Source organism: Lampris incognitus, chromosome 1 (genome assembly GCF_029633865.1).
Source record: "Lampris incognitus isolate fLamInc1 chromosome 1, fLamInc1.hap2, whole genome shotgun sequence".
Taxonomy (NCBI): Eukaryota; Metazoa; Chordata; class Actinopteri; order Lampriformes; family Lampridae; genus Lampris; species Lampris incognitus.
In genome coordinates this window covers 1530206-1547629 of record NC_079211.1, presented here as the reverse complement: position 1 = coordinate 1547629, position 17424 = coordinate 1530206, and the positions used below count along the sequence as shown (strand labels likewise).

Sequence of the window (17424 nt, the reverse complement as noted above, 5' to 3'; positions counted from 1 at the left end):
TACAGTCCAGGTTATAACGGGTGATAAATACAGTCCAGATTATAATGGGTGGTAAATACAGTCCAGATTATAACGGGTGGTGAATACAGTCCAGGTTATAACGGGTGATAAATACAGTCCAGGTTATAACGGGTGATAAATACAGTCCAGGTTATAACGGGTGATAAATACAGTCCAGATTATAACGGGTGTTAAATACAGTCCAGGTTATAATGAGTGGTGAATACAGTCCAGGTTATAACGGGTGATAAATACAGTCCAGATTATAATGGGTGGTAAATACAGTCCAGGTTATAACGGGTGGTGAATACAGTCCAGGTTATAACGGGTGGTGAATACAGTCCAGGTTATAACGGGTGGTAAATACAGTCCAGGTTATAACGGGTGGTAAATACAGCCCAGATTATAACGGGCGGTGAATACAGTCCAGGTTATAATGGGTGGTAAATACAGTCCAGGTTATAACGGGTGGTAAATACAGTCCAGATTATAACGGGTGGTAAATACAGTCCAGGTTATAACGGGTGATAAATACAGTCCAGGTTATAACGGGTGGTAAATACAGTCCAGGTTATAACGGGTGGTAATTACAGTCCAGGTTATAATGGGTGGTAAATGCAGTCCAGATTATAACGGGTGATAAATACAGTCCAGGTTATAACGGGTGGTAAATACAGTCCAGGTTATAATGGATGGTGAATACAGTCCAGGTTATAACGGGTGGTAAATAAAGTCCAGGTTATAACGGGTGGTAAATACAGTCCAGGTTTTAACGGGTGGTAAATACAGTCCAGGTTATAACGGGTGGTAAATAAAATCCAGGTTATAACGGGTGGTAAATACAGTCCAGATTATAACGGGTGGTAAATAAAGTCAAGGTTATAACGGGTGTTAAATACAGTCCAGGTTATAATGGGTGGTGAATACAGTCCAGGTTATAACGGGTGGTAAATAAAGTCCAGGTTATAACGGGTGGTAAATACAGTCCAGGTTATAACGGGTGGTAAATACAGTCCAGATTATAACGGGTGGTAAATAAAATCCAGGTTATAACGGGTGGTAAATACAGTCCAGATTATAACGGGTGGTAAATAAAGTCAAGGTTATAATGGGTGTTAAATACAGTCCAGGTTATAACGGCAGGTAAATACAGTCCAGGTTATAACGGGTGTTAAATACAGTCCAGATTATAACGGGTGTTAAATACAGTCCAGATTATAACGGGTGTTAAATACAGTCCAGGTTATAACGGGTGTTAAATACAGTCCAGATTATAACGGGTGGTGAATACAGTCCAGGTTATAACGGGTGATAAATACAGTCCAGGTTATAACGGGTGATAAATACAGTCCAGGTTATAACGGGTGATAAATACAGTCCAGATTATAACGGGTGGTAAATACAGTCCAGGTTATAATGAGTGGTGAATACAGTCCAGGTTATAACGGGTGATAAATACAGTCCAGATTATAACGGGTGTTAAATACAGTCCAGATTATAACGGTGATAAATACAGTCCAGGTTATAACGGGTGGTGAATACAGTCCAGATTATAACGGGTGGTAAATACAGTCCAGGTTATAACGGGTGATAAATACAGTCCAGGTTATAACGGGTGATAAATACAGTCCAGATTATAACGGGTGTTAAATACAGTCCATGTTATAACGGTGTTAAATACAGTCCAGGGTATAACAGGTGTTAAATACAGTCCAGGTTATAACGGGTGTTAAATACAGTCCAGGGTATAACAGGTGGTAAAAGTTTTATTCACACTCCTTCAAATGAAACGTGTGTCCAAAGTCCAACAGTCCTATTTAGAAACAGAACGTTTTATTTCTGTTGTTCATTATAAAAAATACAAAAAACTGTCCAAATAAACTTTGGTACAGAGAAGAAGAAACAGTCAGAAGACGGTGGCAACATCAAATCAACAGGCAGGAATCTCTAAGCTAGCTCTAACGTACACATGACCCTGTCAGCACACCTGATCAGATCTGGATCTGGTGGACTCATCCGTCATTCCCTTTTATTGAATAAATAAATATCCAACATCCGCTGTGGCTGTAGCGGAAGTACCTGACAGTACATCATCGTGAAGAAAGCAGGTCTGACAGTGGTGACTGTTTTTCTCTTTCCTTTGTGTTTCTGTTTTACAACAACTTGTTCATGGCCATGTGTTCGTTGATCAACCTACCAGGAACCTGAAGACCTGAAGACCACCAGTCACGCTCACGTGTGCCAGGTTAACTCCTGGCTGATCTCTTGGTAGGAAAAGAGAATGATAATACAGATAAAAAAGGACTGGAAGTGAAATATTTACATATCGTACACGTCATGGGAACACGTGTGTGTTACACCACCCGACTGTTTTGTGGGGAAACCGGCAGAAAACAGCTGATGACCACAAAGAAAAAGCAAAAAACCCCCCAAAAAAACCACCTTTCCTGTTCTTGGTAACAACAGAGGAGCGGCAAGGAGGAACAGCTGGAGCCGGCTCACTAAATGATCCCACACTGACTAAACTTTTCAAAAAAACACAAGAAACATCTGGAATGAGAAGAAAAACACAACAGCACATCCCTAAAATAAAAAATAAAAGCCAAATATAGTTCCTGTCTCTGAGAGAAAATGTCCTCCACATCCACTCCAGTGAATCTGATGTCTCTCTAAAATGTCCTCAGAGCAAACTGAAGGTACACCACGGCTGAGACCCCACCTGACCTGTCACCATCCCATCTGTGAATGGACGACAGGACAACCGGTCAGTCCTTTTAGTTCAGCGTAACCGGGTCAGGAAGTGACGCAGACTCAGACATCTGGTTTATTCTCCTCTGTCGGAACGCGGCAGCGACAGTCTCAGTCGTCTCTGCACACACAGGAGCACTCTTCATGGTGCTCCAGAGCCACGTCTGTCATGGACTTCTGCAGGCCTCGTCCTCCACTGCGATGCTTCAACAAGAGAACCTGCCAGAAAGAGACGGTGCATGCAACGTCAACGCCAAACCATCAAACGCAGAGAGAAACACTGCTGTCAAACATAAACCACTCGTTATTTAAGAGAAGACTGAAAGTGATGTAGTGAAAGTCAGTAGGAGCAAGACGGAATACCTATGTGTGAATGAGAGGGAGGACAGTGGAATGATGAGGATGCGAGGAGTGGAGGTGATGAAGGTGTATGAGTTTAAATACTTGGGGTCAACTGTCCAAAGTAACGGGGAGTGCAGGAGAGAGGTGAAGAAGAGAGAGCAGGCAGGGTGGAGTGGGTGGAGAAGAGTGTCAGGAGTGATGTGTGACAGAAGGGTACCAGCAAGAGTTAAAGGGAAGGTTTACAAGATGGTGGTGAGACCAGCTATGTTGTATGGTTTGGAGACAGTGGCACTGATGAAAAGACAGGAGGTGGAGCTGGAGGTGGCAGAGAGAAGATGATAAGATTTTCACTGGGAGTGATGAAGAAGGACAGGATTAGGAAGGAGTATATTAGAGGGACAGCTCAGGTTGGATGGTTTGGAGACAAAGCAAGAGAGACAAGATGGAGATGGTGTGGACATGTGTGGAGGAGAGATGCTGGGTATACTGGGAGAAGGATGCTGAATATGGAGCTGCCAGGGAAGAGGAGAAGAGGAAGGCCAGAGAGGAGGTTTATGGATGTGGTGAGGGAAGACATGCAGGTGGCTGGTGTGACAGAGGAAGATGCAGAGGACAGGAAGAGATGGAAACAGATGGTCTGCTGTGGCGCCCTCTAACGGGAGCAGCCAGAAGTAGTAGTAGTAGTAGTAGTCTTAGTAGATTTGAGAGAAGATACGACTATACCTGCAAGCAGGTATTAACGGGGTCCAAGCCCCCCATGTAAGTCGGATCTGGCTGTCTGTAGGAGCCTCGCTAGTTGACCTGTTTGATTATTAGACGGATGCAAGTCTCAGTCTTAAAGAGCGACGGTGGTCGTAAAGCTGTCCGTCAAGATGGTGTATGAGTATGGTTGTGAATATAGCGCACAACTATTGATAATATATGAAGTAAACAAAGGATTATTGATGAAACTGGAACAGTTTATTAACATCGTGTGGGTTGGGGCTCAAAGAAAAACAAAATATTTGTCTAAAAGGATATAATGACATTTACGGATAACGTGGGGAAAAATGAGTAGTATTAGGCTACATATACTTTTCAACAATGTTGAGTGTTAAGTACTGAGTAATAACAGTGGAAGAGCATGTAGTATATTTTTTAGGAGCAGCACAATTCTAGTGTTCACTCACATGGACGAGGCAAGTGTGGGGCTGACAGGAGCGAAGAGGTTGTCTTCCACTAACTTCAGAGGGTTTCTTGGCAGCCTTGCAGTGAGTGATTCAGTAAAGTGGGAGAAATGCAGCCTGCTGGAAACCTTGTTCTGAGCTTCAGGGAACTTATTTGTGTTTTAATTAAACCTGCTGAAGTGGGAGTATGAGTATATAATGAAGCATGAGTATGTTGCATCTGAGTTTAGCATCTATGCAGTGAATGCGTGAAGCCGTCATCAGTAAACTGTGATTAATTCTTAATAGACGTAGCGAATGGCGGTGTCTGAGCCAGAGATGTGGAAGCAGAGGCCTATCTTACAGTTTTTCCTGTGTAATTCTGTGAGTTGTTTGCTGATTTTGAAAGAAATGTGTAGTTATACTCCTGTAGTGCGTTGTATAGCCGTGTCAAAGGGCAGTAGAGTGGACTTGGGGTGATAATGGTTTGCATTATAAAATGTCCTTTACTGAAGGGTGCTCACAAGAGTACATAGCTGCTAGCTGCAAAGCTTCAGTTTGACCACACTGACAGGCTACAAGTAGTTTGGAAATAAAATTTTAGCGCATTCCATGATTTTGCAGCACAGCGCAACCTAGTGGCCAATTAACACTAAATAATGTACAGGAGCTCAGGGAGTCATGACTTATTAGTGGACCAAGTTTCGTGTTAACTGGAGTTGCTGTGAACAAGATCCGCCACCTTGAACTAATAGCATAACTGCTGCTAAAGAGCTGCATGTTGTCCCTTATACTTTAAACGCTTATAACACAAAAACCGTCGCTGATAAACGTCTGAACACATTCACACATCACTCTGGTAGTGTCACGTGTTCTGTCAAATATTTTGGAATAGTTTGATCAAATATTTTTGAAAATAAAAAATATTACGCATATTGTACAGTGTACAGGCATATATTGTACATTGCTGTGGATGCCTTGTTTGACCGATTAGAATGACCTTTGACCCACTTGATCTGTTCATCCTCCAGGTTGTCTGCGTCGAGTTTGGTAGCAATTGAATGAATCTGTGCAGAAATATTTATGTTGTATAATTTTTCATATTTTGAAAAATATAGAGTGACGGACTTCTGAATTGACCATATGTTGCAGTGTAGCAAAGTTTTGGCATCACTTAGTGGATCTGCTCACAACATCTCAGCTCTGTAGGATGTACAGGGGATTTTTGGGAAATTTTGGGGCATTTTTGACGTTTCGCAGGTGAAATTTACATTTTTGTAATAAACCACGCCCACTTTTTTCAATCATGACCAAATTGCATGTATCAACTCCAGTATGATCCTAGATTGTGCACCCCAAATTTCATCCAAATCCAAGGTGCCAATTATGAGATATAAACTTCTCCAATTTATAGCGCCCCCTACTGGACAAATGAAACGCACTTCATGGGTTAGGATCTTTTGACAATTCGTGACATAGGTCTAAAATTTCAAGTTGATATGAAAATGCATTGATGAGTTATGGCACCGTCATGGAAAATCACCGTTTTTCAGTCAAGGTTCATTGATCTGTCAAATCAAAACCGAGCAATGGATCGAAATTCTTTCGATAAAGTTTTGCCTTGAGAGACTGTAGATGATGTGTGCCAAGTTTCGTGTAAATCGAACGCACGGCCTAGGAGGAGTTCGAAAAAGTAGTTTTGGCTATTTTCGCAAATTTGCGAAATAAAACGACAGGCATAAATGGGCGTGGCCTATACCACGTGACTCAGCTATGCTCAGTGTGTCCGTGCATGTAACGTTTTTGAATGTCCGATGTACGGTTTGGGAGTTACACACCAAAACGCGTTGACCTTCAAAAAAGCGCCACCAACTGGTTGACATGTGTCATTTTTTGCATCTGGGGTAAGTGCAAAGTTCAGTACCAGCCCTCCAAAGGGTTTTGTAGAATCTGTTACGGTGTAGGCTGCAGTACCAGTTTTACCAACGGAAATAAAGAAATAAATAAAAATAAAAATCTGAGCAGAAACAATAGGGTTCCCAGCCCCTGGGGCTTGGACCCCTAATAATTAGTACAACTGGTTTAACTGGTTGACTGTATAGGGACATGTATAGGTAAGACAAATCAGATATGAAAAGCCACATGGATACCTCTGTAAGGAAGTACATTAAAGATCATTTCTAATGATGGAGAAGAAGGCCTTAAGCATGGGCAGCCATGTGGTAGAGAGGAGCGTTTGTGTTTTTCTTGTGAAGAGAATCCTCATGTTCAATGTCCTGGTTAAGTTTCAGAACTTAGACACAATCTGTAAAGTCATGTATGGTCAGGGCCATGTGGAGTACTTGACATATCTCACCATCATGTCAAGAAACCATCATGTCAAGAAACTTGACATATCTCACCATCAGGTCACAAATTGTGAAGTTGTTTGACAAATGGAGAAGCTCACAAGCCTCAGTAGGAATTGAAAGCAGATTTATGAGGGGAAGTCCATTCTTAAACTTTTCTACACAACGTGTGAATGCTGAAAAACCAGCAACACCAGCCTCACAAAATTGGCTGCAGAGATTTTAAGCTAGCTAAAATGAGTTTGACTTTGATGCAAGTTAGCTCACGCTCCGGGTTTTACCTCATGGTATTTCTTGGTGACCCTGGCTGGGACACAGTGGCAGTCGTAGCAGCGGTGGGAGCAGCAGGAACAATTTCCTCCGCAGCGCCTCACCAGGAGGCAGCTGGGCCAAAAAATGGCATCTGTCCTCTTCAGCTCCTCACGCAGGGAGACGGAGAAGTTGCGTGGTGTGCAGCTGTAAAGTCGAACCTCCTCCCTCAGCAGGTTGAGATCAGCGCCTCCTCAAAGACAGAGAAGAAAGTATTCATATTTGGATCACTGCATTCAAGTTGTGTAAGACTAAAAGCCAAGCAACACGGTCACTGCCATGTCGAGAGCAGCTGTACAGTTTCTGATACTCATCTCTTGACTTGATCAACTTTTGACATTAACCCACTTCAAGAAACCCCAGTTGTAGCTTATCCCTCCCAAAGGTGGTCTGACACTCGAACTGGAGATTTTAGATTCACTGGATATCCCAAAACCAGTGTTAAGAGCTTGTGTGTGTGGGGAAGCTAATACATTAAACGTTTCATTGCTTTCATTTCACCTTTTCTCTTTTGTCTCGCTCACGGCAGGAACTAGGTCAGTATCAGCGAGTAGTTTTCAAATTAAAAGCCCCTCTAATCAAAACAGGAAATAAGACACTATAAGCTTAAGACAGGTAAACTACTTAATACAAGCAGCAGAAATGACTGGTCCAACAGGACTGTCTCTTCTACCGAGCTAAAACACAATGTGGGTGATTTGCATCAGTCTTATTTTTAGTTCAGTGGTGAACTTGATTACTGACAGTTCTGTGATCAGGTCTGTGGTATCTTGAGAGAATATATTTTTCCCTTTCACCAGATAACACTAAAATCGTGCTTTTGCAAGAGCAGTACATTTAGAAACAACCACCACATCGAAAATGTAGACAGACATGTGATGAAATTGACTGATGACATGTTTATTGATACTGGGGTACAATCAGGTTAATCAATTTATTATTAGCTAGTGGGATATAATCAGGTTAATCACTTTATTATTAACTACTGGGATACAATCAGGTTAATCACTTTACTATTAGCTACTGGGATACAATCACGTTAATCACTTTACCATTAGCTACTGGGATACAATCAGGTTAATCACTTTACTATTAGCTACTGGGATACAATCACGTTAATCACTTTACCATTAGCTACTGGGATACAATCAGGTTAATCACTTTACTATTAGCTACTGGGATACAATCACGTTAATCACTCTACTATTAGCTACTGGGATACAATCAGGTTAATGACTTTATTATTAGCTACTGGGATACAATCAGGTTAATCACTTTATTATTAGCTACTGGGATACAATCAGGTTAATCACTTTACTATTAGCTACTGGGATACAATCACGTTAATCACTCTACTATTAGCTACTGGGATACAATCAGGTTAATGACTTTATTATTAGCTACTGGGATACAATCAGGTTAATCACTTTACTATTAGCTACTGGGATACAATCAGGTTAATGACTTTATTATTAGCTACTGGGATACAATCACATTAATCACTTTACTATTAGCTACTGGGATACAAACACGTTAATCATTCTTCTATTAGCTACTGGGATACAATCAGGTTAACCACTTTATTATTAGCTAGTGGGGTACAATCAGGTTAATCACTTCATTATTAGCTACTGGGATACAATCAGGTTAATCACTTTATTATTAGCTACCGGGATACAATCATGTTAATCACTTTATTATTAGCTACTGGGATACAATCACATTAATCACTTTACTATTAGCTACTGGGATACAATCAGGTTAATCACTTTATTATTAGCTACTGGGATACAATCATGTTAATAACTTTATTATTAGCTACTGGGATACAATCATGTTAATCACTTTATTATTAGCTACTGGGATACAATCAGGTTAAGCACTTAACATTAGCTACTGGGATACAATCAGGTTAATCACTTCATTATTAACTACTGGGATACAATCAGGTTAATCACTTTACTGGGATACAATCACGTTAATCACTTTATTATTAGCTAGTTGGATACAATCACGTTAATCACTTCATTATTAGCTACTGGGATACAATCAGGTTAATCACTTTATTATTAGCTACTGGGATACAATCAGGTTAATCACTTTATTATTAGCTACTGGGATACAATCAGGTTAATCACTTTATTATTAGCTACTGGGATACAATCAGGTTAATCACTTTACTATTAGCTACTGGGATACAATCACGTTAATCACTTTACTATTAGCTACTGGGATACAATCAGGTTAACCACTTTACTATTAGCTACTGGGATACAATCAGGTTAATCACTTTACTATTAGCTACTGGGATACAATCAGGTTAACCACTTTACTATTAGCTACTGGGATACAATCAGGTTAATCACTTTATTATTAACTACTGGGATACAATCAGGTTAATCACTTTACTGGGATACAATCACATTAATCACTTTACTATTAGCTACTGGGATACAATCACGTTAATCACTCTACTATTAGCTACTGGGATACAATCACGTTAATCACTTTACTATTAGCTACTGGGATACAATCAGGTTAATGACTTTATTATTAGCTACTGGGATACAATCACGTTAATCACTTTACTATTAGCTACTGGGATACAATCAGGTTAACCACTTTATTATTAGCTACTGGGATACAATCAGGTTAACCACTTTACTATTAGCTACTGGGATACAATCAGGTTAATCACTTTACTATTAGCTACTGGGATACAATCACGTTAATCACTTTACTATTAGCTACTGGGATACAATCACGTTAATCACTTTTCTATTAGCTACTGGGATACAATCAGGTTAATGACTTTATTATTAGCTACTGGGATACAATCACGTTAATCACTTTACTATTAGCTACTGGGATACAAACACGTTAATCATTCTACTATTAGCTACTGGGATACAATCAGGTTAACCACTTTATTATTAGCTAGTGGGATACAATCAGGTTAATCACTTTACTATTAGCTACTGGGATACAATCACGTAAATCACTTTACTATTAGCTACTGGGATACAATCAGGTTAATCACTTTATTATTAGCTACTGGGATACAATCAGGTTAATCACTTTATTATTAGCTACTGGGATACAATCACGTTAATCACTTTACTATTAGCTACTGGGATACAATCAGGTTAACCACTTTATTATTAGCTACTGGGATACAATCAGGTTAACCACTTTACTATTAGCTACTGGGATACAATCACGTTAATCACTTTATTATTAGCTACTGGGATACAATCATGTTAATCACTTTACTATTAGCTACTGGGATACAATCAGGTTAATGACTTTATTATTAGCTACTGGGATACAATCACGTTAATCACTTTACTATTAGCTACTGGGATACAATCAGGTTAACCACTTTACTATTAGCTACTGGGATACAATCAGGTTAATGACTTTATTATTAACTACTGGGATACAATCAGGTTAACCACTTTATTATTAGCTACTGGGATACAATCAGGTTAACCACTTTACTATTAGCTACTGGGATACAATCAGGTTAATGACTTTATTATTAGCTACTGGGATACAATCACGTTAATCACTTTATTATTAACTACTGGGATACAATCAGTTTAATCACTTTATTATTAGCTACTGGATGGATGATGGATGGATGGATAATGGATGGATGAATAATGGATGGATGGATAATGGATGGATTAATAATGGATGGATGAATAATGGATGGATGGATGTTATCTAAGGTGTTGCATAACCACCAACCGCTATTTTTAAATAAAACAGTTTCATTCATGTACAATCAGTACTGTTTGGTAATGTGGTGGATTCAGTAGACCAGAAAGCTCTGCAGCGGGTCGTCCAGGCGGCCCAGCATATCACCGGCACCCAGCTCCCAGCCATAAAAGACATTTATCACAAACGCTGCCTTCGAAGGGGTCTCAGCATTAGCAGAGATCCCACCCACCCCAACCATGGACTGTTTTCCCCCCTGCACTCTGGGAGGTGCTAAAGGAGCCTCAGCGCCTCCACTACCAGGCTCAAAAACAGCTTCTTCTCCCAAGCTGTTGCCCACCTGAACCTGGCTACCCACTGAATGTCTGTGGATATTTTTATACTCGCGCTTTTTAAAATGTCTGTCTTGCACTGTTTGGTGACACCGCAGCCCTCATTTCATTTTTAACATGTGCCTGCACATTGTTTTAATGACAATACACTGAACTGATGTAATAAAGAGCTCACTGTTTACTATACTGAAGAAATAAAGTTTTCACTGTGTACTATACTGAAGAAATAAAGTGCTCACTGTGTACTATACTGAAGAAATAAAGTATTCACTGTGTACTATACTGAAGTAATAAAGTGCTCACTGTGTACTATACTGAAGAAATAAAGTTTTCACTGTGTACTATACTGAAGTAATAAAGTATTCACTGTGTACTATACTGAAGTAATAAAGTCCTCACTGTGTACTATACTGAAGTAATAAAGTGTTCACTGTGTACTATACTGAAGTAATAATGTGCTCGATGTGTACTATATTGAAGTAATAAAGTGCTCACTGTGTACTATACTGAAATAATAAAGTGCTAAATGTGTACTATATTGAAGCAATAAAGTCCTCACTGTGTACTACAATGAAGTAATACAGTGCTCACTGTGTACTATATTGAAGTAATAACGTGCTCACTGTGTACTATATTGAAGTAATAACGTGCTCACTGTGTACTATATTGAAGTAATAAAGTGCTCACTGTGTACTATATTGAAGTAATAAAGTGCTCACTGTGTACTATACTAAGGTAATAAAGTGCTCACTGTGTACTATACTGAAGTAATAAAGTGCTCACTGTGTACTATATTGAAGTAATAACGTGCTCACTGTGTACTATATTGAAGTAATAAAGTGCTCACTGTGTACTATACTGAGGTAATAAAGTGCTCACTGTGTACTATACTGAGGTAATAAAGTGCTCACTGTGTACTAGTATATTGATGGAGACATTGCTGTTGTCCTGCCCAGTCTTTTCCATAGTGCCTAATTGTACCACAATGCTGTTAAGGTTTGTAGAACGAACCCAATAGCGACAACACAAGACAAAGTAAAGCACCAACCTGGCAGGACTCGTAGAGGAGAGCCGGCCGGGCCTGGACAGAAGGGGGAGGCGCTTCAGGCGGAACTTGAGGATAGCTTCTTAAAAATGGGAAAACGTAAACTGCCCCCTTAATCCGAAAAGGAAAAAACGTAACTGCTCCTTTAAAGTCCGAAAGGGAAAAAACGTAAACTGCTCCTTTAAAGTCCGAAAGGGAAAAAACGTAAACTGCTCCTTTAAAGTCCGAAAGGGAAAAAAACACAAACTGCTCCTTTAAAGTCCGAAAGGGAAAAAAAACACAAACTGCTCCTTTAAGGTAGAAGTCCAACCGAGTAATAAGATCCACAGTGAGAGAGGAGAAATTAGAATATCAAAAACTTGATCTCAACTAGAAAATCACGATGGGAAAATCCAATGGGGAAAACACAAAGAGAGTTCTTCTCCGAACAAGCTCTCAAGGAGAACTGACACAAGGGAATAATCAAACAAGCAAAAACACGGAGAATACTACAATCTGTACTCCACCGGGAGACACAGAAATGTCACAAAACTCGAGACGAAGAATTTACTCACGGGACTGTTCAGGACGAACTCGCGACGAGTTCTGGAAAGCAAACAAACTTATACTAGAGTGGTTAACGAGTAGGTAGGCTGCAGGTGTTTCAGACGCGCCCTTCCCCCGCTCTCATTGCTGGTTGCCAGGTTGGTCAACAGACCGAGCCCTAACAGTACCCCCCCCTCTACGGGAGCCACCAGGCGACCTGCCAGGCTTGTCAGGGTGACGGCGATAGAACTCAGCGAGCAGACCAGGGTCCATGATGAGCTGGCGGGATACCCAGCTTCGTTCCTCCACCCCATAGCCCTCCCAGTCAACCAAATACTGGAACCCCCGTCCCCTGCGTCGGACGTCCATCAGCCGACGGACCTTCCACTGTGGATGCCCATCCACAATCTCAGGGGGAGGCGGAGCTGGGGCCGGAGGCATAAGGGGGCTCTCGGAGACAGGCTTTACTCGGGACACATGAAAAACCGGATGGATCTTCATGGAGGCCGGGAGCTTAAGACGCACAACTGCAGGACTGGGTACTTCCTGGATCTCGAAGGGTCCAACGAACTGGGGATTCAGCTTCTTGGCAGAGGACTGAAGGGGGAGATCCTTGGTGGACAGCCAGACTCTCTGTCCGGGTTGGTAAGCTGGTGCTGTGGATCGGCGACGGTTAGCTCCTCGTCTGGCACGTTCCGTAGCACGGAGCAGCGCAGCCCTGGTGATCTCCCAGACACGACGACAGCGGTCCAGATGAGTCTGCACGGAGGGAACCTCCACTTCGGACTCCTGTGCAGAGAAGACGGGCGGCTGGTAACCCAGGGATGCCTCAAAGGGCGAGAGGCCGGTGGCGGAGCTGACCAAGGAGTTGACCGCATACTCGACCCAGGGGAGAAACTGACTCCAGGAGGTTGGCTTCTTGGCAGCGACGCAACGGAGAGCAGATTCCACACTCTGGTTCATCCTCTCAGTCTGTCCGTTAGTCTGCGGATGATATCCCGACGAAAGGCTGACCGAGGCGCCCAACCCCTTGCAGAAAGCACGCCACACACGGGAAACAAACTGGGGCCCTCTGTCTGACACAATGTCATTGGGAAGTCCATGCAAACGGAAGACGTGGCTCATCAGGAGGTCAGCGGTTTCTGAAGCAGAAGGAAGCTTAGGCAAAGCCACCAGGTGAACACCCTTGCTGAAGCGATCCACCACCGTCAGGATCACTGTGTTGCCCTGAGACGGAGGAAGTCCAGAGACAAAATCCAACGCCACATGGGACCAGGGCCGACTGGGAATAGGAAGGGGCTGCAGCAGACCAGCCGGTGCCTGGTGAGAGGCCTTGCTGCGGGCACAGATGGTGCAGGCCATGACGAACTCCTTGACGTCCCTCCTCATAGTGGGCCACCAGAACCGTCGAGCTATGAAAGTGAAAGTGCGGTGGACTCCAGGGTGGCAAGCGAGCTGACTGGTGTGGCCCCATTTGAGGACCCGAGACCTCACTGAGTCCGGAACAAACAGTCGGCGAGGCGGCACGTTGCTCGGGGCTGGACTGGAGCGCAAGGCGCGCTTGACCACCGTTTCAAGGCCCCAGGTCACCACGCCAACGACCTTGGTCTCAGGGAGGACGGGACTTGGCTCCACCGTTACAGGTTCCTTAAGGTGTTGACGAGACAGAGCATCTGCCTTGGTGTTGCGGGAGCCAGGACGATAAGTCAGTGTGAAGTCGAATCGACTGAGGAAACTGGCCCACCGTGCCTGCCGACCATTGAGACGTTTGGTTGCCCGGATGAACGTCAGGTTCTTATGATCAGTCCAGATGGTAAATGGATGCTCTGCCCCCTCCAGCCAATGGCGCCATTCCTCAAGTGCAGCCACTACAGCGAGAAGCTCCCGATTACCAACATCGTAGTTCTCCTCGGCGGGAAGGAACCGGCGGGAGAAGAACGCGCAAGGATGAACCTTCTGGTCGGCCTCTGATCGTTGGGAGAGCACAGCCCCCAATCCGGTGTCCGAAGCGTCCACCTCAACTATGAACTGCCTCTTGGGATCGGGATGGAGTAGGACGGGGGCACTGGTGAACCTCTCCTTGAGCGACAGAAATGCAGAGCGAGCAGCTGGGGACCAGACGAACGGCTGAGAGGGGGAGGTTAGACGGGTGAGGGGTTCTGCTACAGAGCTGTAGTTTCGGACGAACCTCCTGTAAAAGTTCGCGAACCCGAGGAAGCTCTGCAGTTCCTTACGTGACTTAGGATCCAGCCATTCCACCACCGCTTTGATCTTGCGAGGATCAGCTCGAGTCTTGCCTCCCTCCACGATAAAACCTAAGTAGTCCACTGACTCAGAATGGAACAGGCATTTCTCAGCCTTGACGAACAGCCGGTTACGAAGGAGGCGTTCGAGAACCTGCCGCACGTGCTGGACATGCTCCTCGAGGGACCTGGAGAAGATGAGGATGTCATCAAGGTAGACGACAACGAATTGGTCGAGCATGTCGCGAAGGATGTCATTCATGAGTGCCTGGAACACCGCCGGGGCGTTGGTGAGGCCGAACGGCATTACCAGGTACTCATAATGACCACGGGGAGTCTTAAAGGCTGTCTTCCACTCGTCCCCTCTCCGGATCCGAACGAGATGGTAGGCGTTCCGGAGATCCAGCTTAGTGAAGACAGTCGCCTGGGTCAGGGGTTCGAGGGTGGAGCTCATCAGAGGCAGGGGGTATTTATTCTTGATGGTGATGTCGTTGAGTTGGCGATAATCAATGCAGGGTCGGAGACCACCATCCTTCTTCTTAACGAAAAAGAAACCAGCTGCCACCTGGGAGGATGAGGGTCGGATGAGCCCTGCCGCCAACGATTCTGAAATGTAATCATCCATAGCAGCCTTCTCGGGAATGGAAAGGCTGTAAAGACGACTGCTAGGGAGAGAGGCCCCAGGACGGAGGTTGATAGCACAATCATATGGCCGATGCGGAGGGAGAGACTGAGCCCGCGTCTTGCTGAAGACCTCCCCGAGATCATGATACTCGGGAGGAACAGAGGAAAGATCGGGAGGAGGGGCAATCGGAACAGTCTGGACTGCTGGACCAGGTGCGGCCTGAAGACACCGGGCGTGACAGGAGGAGCTCCACTCCAAAATGTTACCAGACGACCAAGCAATGTGTGGCTCATGCTGAGCCAACCAGGGACGCCCCAAGATCACAGGAACTAAGGGAGACTGGATGACGAAGAACTGAAGGCTCTCCACATGGTTTCCAGCAATAGTGAGAGACACGGGACAGGACTGTCGGGTAACACTGGCCAGGCGGCGCTCATCCAGAGCAAAGGCCTCTATTGGCCTCTCCAATTCCTCACATGGAATGTTAGCTTGAGCAGCAAACGTAGAGTCCAAGAAACACCCATCAGCTCCCGAATCGATGAGTGCGCCTACAGTGAGCCGCTGGTCTGCCCAAGCCAGGGTAACGCTCACAAGATGGTTAGCCGGAGCAGGATGGCGGGAACAGGAAAGACGGCTCACTAGGATCTCCCGGGGTCCCAGTGAGCCTAATCTTTTGGCCGCGTAGGACACTCGCTGATCCGGTGTCCCTTAAGACCGCAGTAAAGACAGAGACCTGCCTTGAACCGGGCCTCACGTTCAGCGGGAGTCAGTCGTGTACGCCCAAGCTGCATAGGTTCCTCCTCTGTCACTGTCTGGGAGGAGGAGAGGCTTGCCACAGGGGAAGTGGAGTGCGACGAAGAAGAGCCCCCTTCGGAAGCTCTGGATGGCTGAGAGGTAGAAACGGTTCCCCGTAGACCTCGCTCGCGCCTTCTCTCGCGGAGACGTCCATCGATGCGGATGGCAAGGCTGATAAGGTCGTCGAGAGAGGTAGGATCCTCCCGGGTGGCTAGCTGATCCTTGACGGCATCGCTGAGGCCCCTACGGAAGGTTACCCGAAGTGACTGGTCGTTCCAGCCACTCTCAGCCGCAGCCAGCCTGAACTCGACTGAGTAGTCAGTGACACTGCCACTGCCCTGCTGGATCCTGCTCAATCGGACACCCGGATCCTGACCGTACACTGGATGATGGAATACCTTCCGAAGCTCAGCCACAAAGTCATCGTAGGAAGAGCAGAAACTGGCCCCCATGGACCAGGAAGCAGTGGCCCACTGAGCAGCGCGGCCAGTCAGCAGGTTAGTCACGTAAGCAACTCTTGCAGCATCTGTGGTGAACCCCCTGGAATGGTGGGCGAAGACAAGCTCACACTGCATGATGAACGTGGCACAGGTCTCAAAGTTGCCATCAAAAGGCTTGGGATTGGAGATACTGGGCTCCCGGAAATCCGAAACATAAACGGTAGGATTGTCTAAGGCAACGGCTGCGGGCACTGCTGGAGGAGGGGCGGCCGGAACTGGTGGGACAGCTGGCTGGATGGTGATAGCCGCTGTGAGAGTTTGCAACTGCTTAAGAACCTCCTCTTGTTGGCTCGCGAGCGCCGCTTGCTGGGCCGAAAGAGAATCCACCGAAGCCTGGAGGGGTTGCACCTGAGCCCGGAGGCCCTGCATGGCAACAGCGGCCTCTTGTAGTTGCTGGCCGTGGGAGGCTGTAAGCTGAATCTGCTTATAGAGAGCAGCCTGGACAGGATTGGCGTCTGGGTTGTCTGGGTTCATAGTGAAGGCGAGTTCGTACTGTTAAGGTTTGTAGAACGAACCCAATAGCGACAACACAGGACAAAGTAAAGCACCAACCTGGCAGGACTCGTAGAGGAGAGCCGGCCGGGCCTGGACAGAAGGGGGAGGCGCTTCAGGCGGAACTTGAGGATAGCGTCTTAAAAATGGGAAAACGTAAACTGCCCCCTTAATCCGAAAAGGAAAAAACGTAACTGCTCCTTTAAAGTCCGAAAGGGAAAAAAACGTAAACTGCTCCTTTAAAGTCCGAAA

At 44.8% G+C, this 17424-nt stretch overlaps 1 protein-coding gene across 1 annotated transcript in view; it reads right to left on the bottom strand.

The window, feature by feature from the left end:
- Nucleotides 1–1796: 1796 nt before the first annotated feature.
- pdgfc (platelet derived growth factor c) overlaps nt 1797–17424 on the bottom strand; it is a 70586-nt gene continuing 54958 nt past the window's right edge. Inside the window, exons 5-6 of the mRNA XM_056296572.1 lie at nt 6865–7082; nt 1797–2967 (exon numbers count right to left, since the gene is read on the bottom strand). Of these exons, the coding sequence (XP_056152547.1) occupies nt 2860–2967; nt 6865–7082 (326 nt within the window). The 3' untranslated portion in view covers nt 1797–2859. The remainder of the gene's footprint in view (nt 2968–6864; nt 7083–17424) is intronic.